The sequence below is a fragment of the Alosa pseudoharengus genome, unplaced genomic scaffold (genome assembly GCF_046254945.1).
Source record: "Alosa pseudoharengus isolate Yale_2024_CS ecotype anadromous, Long Island Sound unplaced genomic scaffold, YU_APseudo_1.1 YU_APseudo_1.1_scf_3, whole genome shotgun sequence".
NCBI classification, from domain to species: Eukaryota; Metazoa; Chordata; class Actinopteri; order Clupeiformes; family Clupeidae; genus Alosa; species Alosa pseudoharengus.
The window spans coordinates 34,751,272-34,768,771 of NW_027468718.1; the positions used below are offsets into that span (position 1 = coordinate 34,751,272).

The window sequence follows — 17,500 nt, forward strand, 5'->3', positions numbered from 1 at the left end:
CCCTGTGTGTGTGTGTGTGTGTGTGTGTGTGTGTGTGTGTGTGTGCGTGTGCGTGCCTGTGTGTGTGTCTCTAAGCCAGATAACAACACCAGGCGGGGGTCCCAGAAGGGCTCAGACCCCAGGCGGGAATCCCCTAAACCCTCCCCCACCCCAACCTCCATCCGTTGCCCCCCAAACAGCCAGTAGCCCTTACCCTAATGGCCACCTCGCTCACCACACAAGCGGCCTTTCACGACCCCCTCGGCTGCAATACAAGAGCCCATGCCCATGACTCCAGCTCAGCAGATCAAAGAGAACTCCTGTTCGGAACACTGGCCCCATTCCAAACGGCCCCCTAGTTCCCATATCTAAGGACACCATTATGACATCACTCGAATGGAACCCTCGCGGACCTCTGACAGCCTGGGAATGGAGGAGGGGTAAACAGGAGAGCACAGACCACACTCTGGAGTGGGTTGCCTTGCACAGCCTCCCAAGTTGACCAGAGGGAGGCTAGTCAGAGCTGTGTTGGTCATAAACTTGCCTCGACCTCAAATCACTGAAGAGATGCCACCCTGACCCAGAGCTGTGGGCTGTGGTTGGTTAGATCACTGGTCCATCCCCCATCGACGTGGACGCAGCCACACTGCTCGTGTTCGCACGAGTGACGGCAGCGCAGCGAGCATCATAGAGATGCACTCGGTGGGCACCTGTGGATGAATATGCTGTGGTGACGGTGTTATTTGGTGTACCGATAGTTCTTAGGATTTTTACCTGCTGTAGTCACGCATAAAGCACAACACACACACACACACACACACACACACACACACACACACACACACACAAATTGCACTGTGAAGTAGTGTGAAGGAAAGGCAAAAGCTCTGCTTCTGTGCAGTAAGTACAGACAGTGCGTGTGGATTTGTGTTGGGGGGGGCTCCAGTATGTATACCCCAGCTACTGGTCAACAGATGCTTCACACAGAGGGGGTTTCTTTGTCACTCCCAACCCCCCTGAAACACACATACACGCACACACACACGCCATGCAGAAGATGAGCCTCAGTGTATATGCTCCTGGGAAGTGTGGAGTGTAGAGTTGGTTGAAATAAATGAAAAGTTTGGTTCCAAAAACGCTAAAAACATAAAGTTGTGTAATTTAATTGTTTATTTCTTTCACATCAATACATTCTGCAATTTTTATATTGTGTGGAAACATATTTTCATTCTACTCTGTCCAAAGAGAGAAAAATACGACTCTCTCATCGTGTGCGTGTGTGTATGCGTGTGTGTGTGTGAAAGAGAGATGCAATGTGATGCACAGTAATGTGTACATTGACCTTTCTTTGCTTCAGGCTGTTCGTGTGTTAGTGAGAGAATATGTGAGTGTGTAGTCTACTTTAGCGTTTCTGTGTATAGTGAGTGTGTGTGTATGTTTGAGTGCTGGGTGAGTGTGCTTTGCCAGTGCTGCAGGGGTATGTGTGTGTTGGAGGGGGAGAGTGACTGATCGAGAGAGAGAGAGAGAGAAAAAGAGGGTGATGTAAGGTGTGTGTGTGTGTGTGTGTGTGTGTGCATGTGTGTGCTTGTGCACACAGGCTTGTGGGTAATGCCTGAATGACCCGGTGATGTGTACATTGGCCTGTCACAGGGGGGCATATGTGCTCACTGATCAGCTAGGAAAGGTCACTGGGTGAGAGTGTGCTTAGGGGATCATGAGGTCAGTGCAGAGAATGTGAGTGTGTGTGTGCGTGCGTGCGTGCGTGTGTGTATGGGTATGGGTCCGCGAACGTGCAGGGGCGTACACATGTAGGGCACAAGTTGTCTATAGCCCTGTGTGTGTGTATGTTGGAGTGTTTTCTCATGTTGTTGTGTGTAAAGCCACCATGGGTCTGAAAGTGTGTCTGTGACTGTGTGTGAGAACGCAAAGGTCTGAATCAGTTGGTCCGCTCATTAAACACACTTTCCCCTCACAGCTCTGTCCAATACCAAGTCTATATCATTTCCAATTGAGCCTGTGTGTATATGGAGCAGTGGTCATGGTGACCCCCCCCCCACCCTCTCAAAAAAAATATTAATTCAGAAATAATAAATGAAGGACAATGCCTGATGTTTTGAGAGGCATTGGTGGCAGAAGCAAAAAATGTCTTCTCTCAGGTAGGATATGTCGACGCCAAAGGCATTAGTGTCAATGGCAGCTTTTGACAATTATTTAACATCACGGCCACTTCCGGTTTTGGGACGGTGAAAACAAGCACCATGGACACTCACTCAATCCAGCTGTCGTCAACTTCAGACTGTAGCACTTGCCATTCTGTTTAGCTCACAAGAATAGCCCTATGACATTTCCAGTGAACAAATGCAACCATGTGGTTTTGTTTTCACTGAATGCAGCCTATAAACTGCCAAGAGGAAATGACATGGCCACGATGTCGAATCTGATTTGTTATTTTCCAATATATCACCAGTCCAGCACTCATCCAATGTATGTAGGGCTAGAAGAGCAGGTAGAGATTCGAGTCATGGAAACACTGTGAATTGGAGGCCTGCATCTAGGGCTGCTGAAAATCTCAGTTTATTTAAACATTTGCGACCCCCCCCCCCCCCCCCCCCCCCACGTTTTTTGGCGATGTTGAATACCTGCACTCACAGATGTTGTTCTGCTCTAGTTCTAGCGATAACTTAACTGACCAGCAACTTGTGGACACCAACAGTTCTCAGGCGTTTGACCTGGTACTGACACACACACCAGTAGGTCTGGACAGTAGATGGACTTTCACACAAAATCAAACATGTTTGTTGGCTAGGTAAGTAAAAAGTTAGTTCTTAGAAATTAGGCTAGCAAGAAAACATCTGTCCCTGTTGATCTCTCACTCTGTGTGTGTGTTTGTGTGTGTCTGTGTGTGTGGTGTTTACATGTGAGCCTCGCTCTGCCTGAGGGTTTGGTAGAGCCTGTGGTTGCACCCTTGCTGGAGAGCAAATGACAGGATGAAAGGAGCAATGAGAGATAGATGAAAACTAGAAGAAATGCTCTGAAGCCCTCTCTTTCTCCCTCCCTCCTCTCCCTCTTTCCCTTTCTGCTTCGTGCTCTCTCTCTCTCTTCCTTCCTCCCCATCTCTCTCTCTTTTCATCTCTTCCTTTCTCTCTCTTCCTCCCTCTATTCCTCCCTCTCCTCCATCCCTCTCTCCATCCCTCCCTGCCTGTGTCAGTGTGGGCCTCTGTGCTGAAATACGACTCACTGGGCCGTTTTATGACATGGCGTCCTCACTCCCTCCAGAATCTTCCAGGAATCTGAAATGGTCGTCTTTCATACATAATAAAACAATGCATTCCACACAAAATCCACTGTGTGTGTGTGTGTGTGTCTGTCTGTCTGTACCCACGTTTGTGTGTGTGTGTGTGTGAGCGCACTGCGCATCCGTGTGTGTATTTGTATATCGCGTGTGTTTGTGTGTGCCTCTTTAAAGATGAATTACGATGAAATGCCGTGATTTAGCAGGACTTAAAAGTGTGAGGCGGAGCAGCGTCCTGTGGGAACCTCGGGAAGGACACGGGCTCTGAATGCGGCGCCAATTAAGAGCCCCAGAAAAGAGAGCGGGAGACAGAGAGAGCAAAGAGGGTGGTAAACTGGCGGACGGACCAAGAGAAAATTGCTCTCAGCTGGGATGCAGTGTGTGTGTGTGTGTTAGGGGAAGGCACAATCCTTTCATTAACTCCTCTTAATCGGTCTCTCGCTCTCTTCCCCTTTTCCCTTCTTCCACCCTGCCACTCAGTTAGCGTAGCCGCCGCTAGCCCTTTTCCCTTCTTCCACCCTGCCACTCAGTTAGCGTAGCCGCTGCTAGCCCTTTTCCCTTCTTCCACCCTGCCACTCAGTTAGCGTAGCCGCCGCTAGCCCTTTTCCCTTCTTCCACCCTGCCACTCAGTTAGCGTAGCCGCCGCTAGCCCTTTTCCCTTCTTCCACCCTGCCACTCAGGTAGCGTAGCCGCCGTTAGCCCTTTTCCCTTCTTCCACCCTGCCACTCAGGTAGCGTAGCCGCCGTTAACCCTTTTCCCTTCTTCCACCCTGCCACTCAGGTAGCGTAGCCGGCGTTAGCCCTTTTCCCTTCTTCCACCCTGCTATTCAGTTAGCGTAGCCGCTGTTAGCCCTTTCCCTTCTTCCACCCTGCCACTCAGTTAGCGTAGCCGCTGTTAGCCCTTTCCCTTCTTCCACCCTGCCACTCAGTTAGCGTAGCTGCCGCTAGATCTGGGCAATAACTGACCCACTGGAGTCTAAGTCTGCACAAGGTTTCCTTCAGGTTGAAGGGTGTTTGGTCCTTGCATGTGGCCTTGGTGCGCTCCTTAGACAAAGGGTTCAGGCCCTGGTCTTCATAAAACGCCTAGAGACCGTTTGAGTGATTACTACAGCTGCATAACTACAATTTGCACCATTTGCACTACATTGTAAATATCTTTCAACGGATCATGTGCCTCACTGCTCTTATTAGTAGTTTTGGTAACACTTTACTTGACCGGGTGAGTTCATAACACATTCATAGCAGCTGTCATAAACTGCACATAAAGCATTCATGACTGTTTCATGAGACATGACTCAACATTCATACCAAACTTTTCATGAATCATGAAGACAGAACAACGAGAGCTTGTCAAAATAAAAGTCCAAAGTCGCAAAGCAGCATTGTCGTTTTTGGTCCAAACCTCTTACCTGATCACGTCACATCTGAGTCAATGGGCTAGGCCTACTCCAGTGCCAAAAAGACAGAACATGGTCAAGCAAATAATTTTTGTTTCATAATAATTTATTTGTTTTATGATGTAACCTTTGCACATGATTTCTCATCTTTTGCTACTGGGAATGTCCAACCGTTCCAGGTTACACAAATACGGGTCAGCTGAATGTATACTTGTATAGTAAAGTGACATTCGATGTAGACTTCATAAGATATTCATGAAATATTTATAAAGGCTGGAGAGATTAAATTAATGGTATCCAGGTTACACAAATACGATGTTGGGCTTTTATTTTCGTTGTTCTGTCTTCCACATTCATGAAAGGTTTGGTATGAATGTTGTCTCATGAAACAGTCATGAATGCTTTATGTGCAGTTTATGACAGCTGCTATGAATGTGTTATGAACTCACCCGTCAAGTAAAGTGTTACCGTAGTTTTTTGTACTTTTAATATGCTATAATTAGTGGTGTACGATATATCGGCCACCGATAAAATATCGGCCGATATGGTCAATTTTTTACACATCGGTATCGTTCCGATGGCAAAATAGGGCCGATGTGAACAGGCCGATAATCATTCCTGTGTATTAGACGTGTGTGTAGCGATCCAAGCGTGTTATCTGTCTACACTGAATCTGTTAAATATGCCCTTCTATTGCATCATATTTCTTATTTAAAATAGCAGAGCAACAAGACTGACAGAAAGAAGACACTGGGCATCTGACAAAAGTTCTTTCAAAACGTTGCGTGGTATCACGCTGCTTGCATCGCTTGCAGTCAAGTTGATGGCTGGCTTGCATGTCATGTCACGCCTAGCACTACATCTCTCGTGGTAGGCTAAATATAACTGTGTATCAGGCAGAATGTAGTTATATGGTAGTAATAGGAATTTAATAGGGCTGTAACGATATGCGATTCGAAACTGAAATCGCAACACTCATATCCACAAACCTGTGTCGCGGTGTGAAAAGGCAGAACCGACACACCCTTTCTAGTGTCTAGCAGTGCTTTGCAGCTTAAGCGGCCGCATAAACAACACACATCTCCCGCTTTACTTGGCGGTAGCCAACGTTGCTTTCATTGTAGACTTTACCAAACAGTATAAACCCCCTCTCTTTGCCCCGCTCTCTCTCACTCAATGGACACGCGCGACTCGGCCAACGCAATCCAAATAAAACATTACAATCGTGAAAGCAAGGACTCATAGAAGACGACTAGCTATTAAATATTACTATTAAATCTGCTTAGCAACATTAGCATGCTGCACATATTTGTTTAAAACTCTTGGTTTCAAGTTGACTGATCATCTCAATACCAATGTTTCCCAAAATTGCCTGTACCAAGGAGAACAAGTATTACCTTGAAACTTAAACACACATGGGGAAACTGAACAGTCCAATCAGTAGACTATGATAAGCTAGCCAACTATGCTACTAGTTTACAATATTTCCAGGCTTCAACCACACAGCTGAATTAAAGAGGGAGAGTTGTAATATAAATAGTAGGCCTATAGTGTGCCATACCTATAGGCTAATCTGCATAAAGTGCTGTCATAAATATCAGACATTCAGTATTCTCTCTTTTTATATCAGGATATAAAATAATACAGATATATTCTATTATATTGTAATCCTCTGGTGTTCTAAGGTAGGCTATTGAAATGTTATTTTAAAAAATGCATTTTGGAAAATAGCTCTTTTTGATTATCATAAAAATGTGTTTTCTATACAGATATATCGACATCGGTAAATATTGGTATCGTCCATAACGGCAATATTAATATCGGTTATCGGTATCGGCCACAATTTTCACATCGGTGCATCACTAGCTATAATTTGATTTCTTGCATTGTCGCTGTGTCGTCGTCGTCTGACTTGGAGTCTAAACGAAATGGAATTGATTCTGTGCTACGCGAGGGTCAGGTATGGCCTGGGCCCAGCCTAGACATGGCAGCTCTTTGGCCCACCTTCCTCATCTCGAAGGGGCCCTCCATCTGTGTGTCTGGGTGAAAGGTCAACAGTGTCCTAATCCATAGCCTAGATTTGACGTTCTTGAGAGATTGTGATTGTGAATGATGAGAGTGTCGTCGTGGAATATGGAATGATGAATAGCAGAAGATATGAAAGTGAGTGTGCGTGCGGGTGCATGTCCGTGTACGTGTGGTTATGATTGATTTTTAAAAGTGTAGAATTCGTAGTAGAGGAGTGTTTTGTGTTGAGGTGGAGTGATATTTATCATGTTCACTATCGCTTTGATGATCCGTGTGTGTGTGTGTGTGTGTAAATCATCTTCATGTGAAAGGTGAGGCGGGCATAGGATCAGGCAACTGGAGGTCAAGGCCCAGATAGCGGTTGATGTGGTAATGAGAGCAGTATGTGGTGGTTAATGCATGGAGACCGAGTGCAGCCGCAGCAAGTGCAACTGTTCTACCCTCCTGTCTTCTCTCTCTCTGCCCCCTCCCATGGTCCACTCTTTCAACATCACTGCTCTCCTCGATTTAACTGTTTCTGTGATCAGTCAGTAAAGCTATACATGCGATCTGATGAAGGCCTTGTAGGCCGAAACATTATCGCCTATTAAACGTTTTTTAGTGTGCGGCACCTTCCTTCTCTGACTTAAGTTATTCACACCGGTAGCCAGCACCTCATCTTGGTGTGCTTGTTACATCTCTCCTCCATACAGTCAGTAAAGGTAAACAGAAGTTGTTTTGTTGAACTAGCTGATTAGCCTAATTAGCTCGCTTGCCACCACTGGCTAGACACTGCAGTCAAAAGGTTAGCGGTTTGGCCGTCACGCCACCGAGGCGAAATTTTGCTGGCCGAAAATCGCGAAGTGTTTCGCTGTGTGGAAACTCACCGTCACTTACATTGGTTGGGGTTGGGTGAATGTTTTTCTTTCATTATTTATTTCTTTTATTTTTTCTTAAATGTCTGATTGGTGTCCACTAACTCACAATTCTGCCCTCTGAAATGGCCTGTGACCTTTACTGGCCCTAATCAGTGTGTCACCTGCTGGATAACTCACTAGTCTTTCTTCTCATCTTCTGTCCCTCCACCCCATCCCTCTCTCTATCTCTCTCTCCCCTCCCTTTCCCTATCACTCTCCCCCATCTCTCTCTCTCCCTTTTTTCCTCTGTCCCCCTCATATGCTCCACCCCTCTGTCACCATTTCTGACGTTAATTTCACTCTCTCTTCTCATTCTCTGACTCACCGACTTTCTGCCCCTCTTATCTTCTCTCTCTCTCTCTCTCTGGCTTTTCTCCCTCTTCCCCTCTCCATCCCTCCATCTCTCTGTTGCTCTCCTGCTCTCTCCCGATGTCCACCCCCTCTCACCACGTCCTCTCATCTTTTCCCCCTCTGTAAATCCGTCTCTATCTTGCTCTTGCTCTCTCCATCCTTCCCTCTGTCTCCATCTCTCATCATCCCTTTTCCTCCACCCCCAACTCTCTCTCTCTCTCACTCACTCACTCACTCACTCACTCACTCACTCACTCACTCACTCACTCACTCACTCACTCACTCTCTGTTGTCTTATGAAGGGGGGAGGGGTGTTTGGAGGGTCTAATCGGATGTTGGCGCTGTTGTGTGTATGTATCATGTGTGTCAGGACTCCATCGTTTTGAAGATTCAATAAATGGGTGTTGAACCCCTCTCTCTCGCTCTTTTCTCTCTATCTATCTCTCTCCTCCCTCTACCCCTACTCTGTCTATCTCCTCCCATTGCTCTCTAAACCCCCCCCCCTCTCTCCTTCTCCCTCCCTCCCTGCCTCTCTTCCTCTCCATCTCTCTCTTTATCTCTATCTCTCTCTCCTTCCCCTCTCCCTCCTCTCTCTCTATATATATCCCTCTCTCTCTCTCTCTCCCCCCCCCCCTCTCTCTCTCTCTCTCTCAGGAGCGATGGAGGAGCTGCACAGTCTGGACCCCCGACGGCAGGAGCTGCTGGAGGCTCGCTTCATGGGGGCGGTGAGCGGCAGCACGGGGGGCAGCACGGGGAGCACCAGCGGGGGAACCAAAGTCAGTCACACGGCGCGCACACACACACACACACTATACATGATGCACACACACACACACACACACACACACACACACTATACATGATGCACACACACACACACACACACACACTATACATGATGCACACACACACACACACACACACACACACTATACATGATGCGCACACACACACACACACACACACACTATACATGATGCACACACACACACACACAATACATGATGCGCACACACACACACACACACACACACACTATACATGATGCACACACACACACACACACACACACACACACTATACATGATGCACACACACACACACACACACACTATACATGATGCACACACACACACACACTATACATGATGCACACACACACACACACACACACACACACACACTATACATGATGCACACACACACACACACTATACATGATGCACACACACACACACACACACACACTATACATGATGCACACACACACAATACATGATGCACACACACACACACACTATACATGATGCACACACACACACACACACACACACACACTATACATGATGCACACACACACACACACACACACACACACTATACATGATGCACACACACACACACACACACACACACACTATACATGATGCACACACACACACTATACATGATGCACACACACACACACACACACTATACATGATGCACACACACACACACGCACACACTATACATGATGCACACACACACACACACACACTATACATGATACACACACACACACACACACTATACATGATGCCCACACACACACACACACTATACATGATGCACACACACACACACTATACATGATACACACTACACACACACTATACATGATGCACACACACACTATACATGATGCACACACACACACACACACACACACACACACACACTATACATGATGCGCACACACACACACACTATACATGATGCACACACACACACACACACTATACATGATGCACACACACACACACTATACATGATGCACACACACACACACACACACACACACTATACATGATGCACACACACGCACACACTATACATGATGCACACACACACACACACACACACACACACACACACACACACTATACATGATGCACACACACACTATACATGATGCGCACACACACACACACACACACACACACACTATACATGATGCACACACACACACACACTATACATGATGCGCACACACACACACACTATACATGATGCACACACACACACACTATACATGATGCACACACACACACACTATACATGATGCACACACACACACACTATACATGATGCGCGCACACACACACACACACACACACTATACATGATGCACACACACACACACACACTATACATGATGCGCACACACACACACTATACATGATGCGCACACACACACACACACACACACTATACATGATGCGCACACACACACACACTATACATGATGCGCGCGCACACACACACACACACACACACACACACACACTATACATGATGCGCACACACACACACACACACACACACACACACTATACATGATGCGCGCGCGCACACACACACACACACACACACACACACACACACACACACACACACACACACACACACACACACTATACATGATGCAAAGATGAATCTTTCAGATCTCAGTTCACTATAATATGACTTCGTCAGACAAAAGAAATCTGGTAGCCTAGGCTATTACAATAGAATAGGCACCCCTCATGTCTTTGTAGCCTAATTTGCATTCGGTTTGCAGTAGTAGTTTAATATTTAGTCACATAGGAGTTGGCTGATTTTTTCCTCGACCACTAGGTCTACACGAACCACGAACATTGTTGACAGTGTAGGTCCAGCCCCTTCCTTGATTTTAATTGGCTAGCTAGAGAGAAGTGACATTGACAAACCAATCAGGAACTGAGAAATCAAACTCCTTCCGTTTCATGCAAACTCCCTTCCGTTTCATGCAAACTCTCTCACACACACCACTATACTCTCTCACATACACCACTATACTCTCTCACATACACCACTATACTCTCTCACATACACCACTATACTCTCTCATATATACTACTATACTCTCTCGCATACACCACTATACTCTCTCACATTCACTACTATACTCTCTTGCATTCACTACTATACCTTCTCGCATACACTACTAAACTCTCTCGCATACACTACTAAACTCTCTCGCATACACTATTATACTCTCTCACATACACTACTAAACTCTCTCGCATACACTGCTATACTCTCTTGCATACACTAGTATACTCTCTCGCATACACTACTAAACTCTCTCTCACATACACTACTATACTCTCTCACATACACTACCAAACTCTCACATGCACTACTATACTCTCTCGCATACACTACTATAGTCTCTCACATACACGACTATACTGTCTCACATACACTACTATATTCTCTCACATATACTACTAAACTCTCTCACATACACTACTATACTCTCTCACATACATTACTATACTCTTTACTCTCTCACATACACTACTATACTCTCTCACATTCACTACTATACTCCTTCACATACACTACTATACTCTCTCACATACACGACTATACCCTCTCATACATACATGTAAAATGACTATAATAGTGAGTGTGCATGAGTATAGTGGTGTATGTGCAAGATTATGATAGTGTGTGTAAGACCAAGTATGAATTAAGGCCTAGACGGCCCCTCATACACACACACACACACACACACACTATACATGACACTCACACACACACTATACATGACACTCACACACACACTATACATGACATACACACACTATACATGACGCACACACACTATACATGACGCACACACACTATACATGACGCACACACACACTATACATGACGCACACACACTATACATGACGCACACACACACTATACATGACGCACACACACACTATACATGACGCACACACACTATACATGACGCACACACTATACATGACGCGCACACACTATACATGACGCACACACTATACATGACGCACACACTATACATGACGCACACACACACTATACATGACACACACACACTATACATGACACACACGCACACACACTATACATGACGCGCACACACACTATACATGACACACTATACATGACGCACACACACACTATACATGACACAGACACACTATACATGACGCACACACACACTATACATGACGCACACACACACTATACATGACGCACACACACTATACATGACGCACACACTATACATGACGCGCACACACTATACATGACGCACACACTATACATGACGCACACACACACTATACATGACGCACACACACTATACATGACACACACGCACACACACTATACATGACGCACACACACACTATACATGACGCGCACACACACACACACACACGCACACACACTATACATGACGCGCACACACACTATACATGACGCGCACACACACTATACATGACACACTATACATGACGCACACACACACTATACATGACACAGACACACTATACATGACGCGCACACACACACACACACTATACATGACGAGCACACACACACACACACTATACATGACGAGCACACACTATTCATGACGCACACACTATACATGACACACGCACACTATACATGACACACGCACACACTATACATGACACACACACACTATACATGACGCACACACACTATACATGACGCACACACACTATACATGACGCACACACACTATACATGACACGCACACACACTATACATGACACGCACACACACTATACATGACACGCACACACACTATACATGACGCACACACACTATACATGACGCACACACACACTATACATGACGCACACACACTATACATGACGCGCGCACACACACACACACACACACACACACCCTATACTAGGGGTGGGCGATATGGACAAAAAATAATATGTCGATATTTTTTGTGATTTTGACGATAACGATAATTAGTCGATATCCTTTAAAAAAATGTTTTGTTAAAGTCTGAGTTCCTTTACCGCTAATTATTTATGAATAGCATCATTACAATAATAACCAATAACCTAACCTGTGACTTTTTAACCAAATCAACCAATGCATTGTCACTCTGACACATTTCCAATTCTCCCCCCACTTGGGTGTGTGGCAATGACATGGTCTAGCCAGCTACATTAGAGAAGATGAATAGGCCTAACAGTTTCCCAAGAGAAAGTCTGAGGCTGAAGTTCCTTTCAAACCTTTACATAGGATTCACTGTAAAACTAAGCAGACCAACAGAGTACATATCAGTTATTTCCTTCTATGTTTTGTTTAAGAGCACTAGCCTTCCAAGAGGCTACTATTCCAAGTTACAGAATAGAAACTAATGCGTTAGCTTATGGCTAATGTATATGAGAAATCCCATAGAGATGCTAACGTTAGCATAATCGGTAAACGTAGATATTTACAGCGAACTTCAGTCCATTTACAAAAGAGTTACTTGAGAATAGTTCTTTGTTTACAACTGACTATTAAAATACTCAAAGGCTAATGTTTTCTCTCCATATAATACCATGTAGGAAAAAACGTGACTCATCAATGCTACTTGAACAGATACTTGTCAAAAGTAGCCGCATAAAATCCCAAGTAGGCTACTCTGCTGCACAAAATAAACATTAGGCGTGTGTGGGATAACGTTGTGACCCACTAGTGATCACGTGACACTTGCTCTGCTGCAGCCAGGGGCTTCTCCCTCCTGGGAATGTATGAGTCTTCAATGCGTGATTTCGAGTGTTTTTCCCCCATAAGTAATTTAAATACTCGATAATGTCAAATTGCACATCGTTAAAACAACAATCACGATATTATCGCAGACGATATATATCGCCCACCCCTACCCTATACATGACACTCACACACACACACTATACATGACTCACACACACACTATACATGACGCACACACACACTATACATGACGCACACACACACTATACATGACGCACACACACACTATACATGACGCACACACACACTATACATGACGCACACACTATACATGACAACACACACACACTATACATGACACACACACACACTATACATGACGCACACACTATACATGACACACACACTATACATGACGCACACACACACTATACATGACTCACACACACACTATACATGACACACACACACACTATACATGACACACACACTATACATGACACACACACTATACATGAACACACACTATACATGACGCACACACTATACATGACACACACACACACTATACATGACACACACACACACTATACATGACACACACACACACTATACATGACACACACACACACACTATACATGACGCGCACACACACACTATACATGACGCGCACACACACTATACATGACACACACACACACACTATACATGACGCACACACACACACACACACACACACACACTATACATGACACAGACACACTATACATGACGCACACACACACACACTATACATGACGAGCACACACTATTCATGACGCGCGCACACACACTATACATGACGCGCACACACACTATACATGACGCGCACACACACACTATACAAGACGCGCACACACACTATACATGACGCACACACACACACTATACATGACGTACACACTATACATGACGCGCATGCACATACTATAGACGACGCACACACACACACTATACACGACGCACACACACTATACATGACGCACACACACACACACACACACACACACTATACAGGACACACACACTATACATGACGCACACACTATACATGATGAATGCACACACACACACACACACACACACACACACACACACACACACTATACATGACACACACGCACTATACATGACGCACACACACACACTATAGACGATGCACACACACTATACATGACGCACACACACACACACACTATACATGACACACACACTATACATGACGCGCACACACACACTATACATGACTCACACACACTATACATGACGCGCGCACACACACACACACACTATACATGACTCACACACACTATACATGACGCGCGCACACACACACACACACACACACACACACTATACATGACACACACACTATACATGACACACACACTATACATGACGCGCACACAGTATACATGACGCGCACACACACACACACACACACTATACATGACACACACACTATACATGACACACACACTATACATGACGCGCACACACACACTATACACGACGCACACACACTATACATGACGCACACACACTATACATGAGGCGCGCGCACACACACACTATACATGACGCACACACACACACACACACACACTATACATAACGCACACACACACTATACATAACGCTCACACACACACTATACATGACGCTCGCACACACACACACTATACATGACGCGCACACACACACACACTATGCATGACGCTCGCACACACACACTGTACATGACGCACACACTATACACGACACACTACACACACACACACACACACACACACACACACACACATACACATACCTGTGACATGCTTTTCCTCAAACTACTGTGTGTTTTCTTTGTTACAGCCTGACTACATTGTGACAGTTGTGATGGTTATTATATTCCCTGGATTAATGTGAAGTTGAGTTAAAGGAGAATTCTGGCCATTTTTCATGAGCTTTTTTTCATTGGCTATTTCATGAGCCCCCATGTGCATGCCCCCAGACTATAGCACTGTAGCAGCCCCATGTGCATGCCCCCAGACTATAGCACTGTAGCAGCCCCATGTGCATGCCCCCAGAGTATAGCACTGTAGCTGCCCCATGTGTATGCCCCCAGACTATAGCACTGTAGCTGCCCCCATGTGCATGCCCCCAGACTATAGCACTGTAGCTGCCCCATGTGTATTCCCCCAGACTATAGCACTGTAGCTGCCTGGCTGCCCTGGTCGTTGGCTGCAGCAACTCGAGTGAGGTAGAGCCGACCTGTGACCTTGAGAAACGGAGATCTGTGTGAAAAATCGCCGAAATTCTCCTTTAACCTTTAAACTTGGTAATGTGGTATTAAATGTGTGGGCAGGCTGTTCCAACAAATAAAGCTTGGATTGTCTCTGTGTCTTTTGCAGGGCTTGACAAACAATGAATGTTCAAATCACAGTTTCGGCAGCATGGGATCCTTAAGTGACAAGGAGTCTGAGGTATGCCTGATCAAAAATGCTTCTTAGTCGCACAGGTGATGGCAACAGGTAATATTAATCTGCTTACTTGCAAATATTTATCTCTTCAACTTGTATATTAACAGACAAAAAAATGGCATGGAGGGGATGGGAGGCTGGCGTGGAGTGTGGCATAGAGGGTGGCATAGAGGGTGGCGTAGATCGTGGCGTCGAGGGTGGCGTAGAGGGTGGCGTAGAGGGTGGCGTAGATCGTGGCGTAGAGGGTGGCGTAGAGGGTGGCGTAGAGCGTGGCGTAGAGCGTGGCGTAGAGGGTGGCGTAGATCGTGGCGTAGAGGGTGGCGTAGAGGGTGGCGTAGATCGTGGCGTAGAGGGTGGCGTAGAGCGTGGCGTAGAGCGTGGCGTAGAGCGTGGCGTAGAGGGTGGCGTAGATCGTGGCGTAGAGGGTGGCGTAGAGCGTGGCGTAGAGCGTGGCGTAGAGGGTGGCGTAGAGGGTGGCGTAGATCGTGGCGTAGAGGGTGGCGTAGAGGGTGGCGTAGATCGTGGCGTAGAGGGTGGCGTAGAGCGTGGCGTAGAGCGTGGCGTAGAGGGTGGCGTAGAGTGTGGCGCGTGGCGTAGAGCGTGGCATAGAGCGCACACACGCCACGCATAGAGCGTGGCGTGGAGCGCCCCCCTGCTGTGCCAGCTCAGCTCAGGGTGGTCAGTCATGCTGTTCACCTGCCGGATGCCCCGGCCCTCCCAGGTGCCTGTTAGCATTAGCGCGCTGCACTAGCAGTGGGGACACAGACACACACAGACAGACACAGACACACACACACACACAGACACTATTGTGTTGGTGTTCTAGTTGTGCTTCGAGCAGAAGGAGAGTTCTAGCATGTTCTGTGTGGTTTTGTAGCGTCAGTGTTCTAGCCAGTGCTGTGAACGGGAGGAGAGTTCTACATGTTCTGTGTGGTTCTGTAGCGTTGGTGTTGTAGCTGTGCTGTGAGCGGGTTGGTAGCTGTGCAGCAGAGGGATTAGGGGCTCTCTGGCTGCTGCAGGCTGCTAGTGGAGGGAAGAGAGAGTGGGTGGCGCTGGAACATGTAGACACTCCGCAAGCTTCTTCCTGGGCGCCTGTCAGTGGTGTCTGAGCCAAAGATTAAAGGCAGGTGTGTGTGTGTGTGTGTGTGTGGAAGAGATTTCAGAACCTTGTTGAGGTGGTTATTGGATGCACCATCTCCAACAAAATCTGTCCTTGTGCACACAGACACATGCATGCAATGCACACGCATGTGCACACACACACACACACACACACACACACACACACACACACACATCTTTCACAGTCCACCTGCTTGGCCAATAAATCAGTGAACAACAGTGGGAGTGTGTGAGGGTAATTGTATCTCTTCTAGTGTATATGTCTGAGTGGCAATAAGAGAGGGTATTGAGTGAGTTAGGTGTGTGTGTGTGTGTGTGTGTGTGTGTGTGTGTGTGTGTGTGTGTGTGTGTGTG

General features: G+C 46.3%; 1 protein-coding gene across 2 annotated transcripts in view; it reads left to right on the forward strand.

Moving 5' to 3' along the window:
* The window catches only part of LOC143100724 (serine/threonine-protein kinase tousled-like 1-B), a 56,830-nt gene that overhangs the window by 10,091 nt on the left and 29,239 nt on the right, over positions 1 to 17,500 (forward strand). For both annotated transcript variants that reach the window (XM_076264141.1, XM_076264140.1), the window contains exons 3-4: positions 8,597 to 8,718; positions 15,956 to 16,027. In XM_076264141.1, coding sequence (XP_076120256.1) covers positions 8,597 to 8,718; positions 15,956 to 16,027 — 194 coding nt within the window. The remainder of the gene's footprint in view (positions 1 to 8,596; positions 8,719 to 15,955; positions 16,028 to 17,500) is intronic.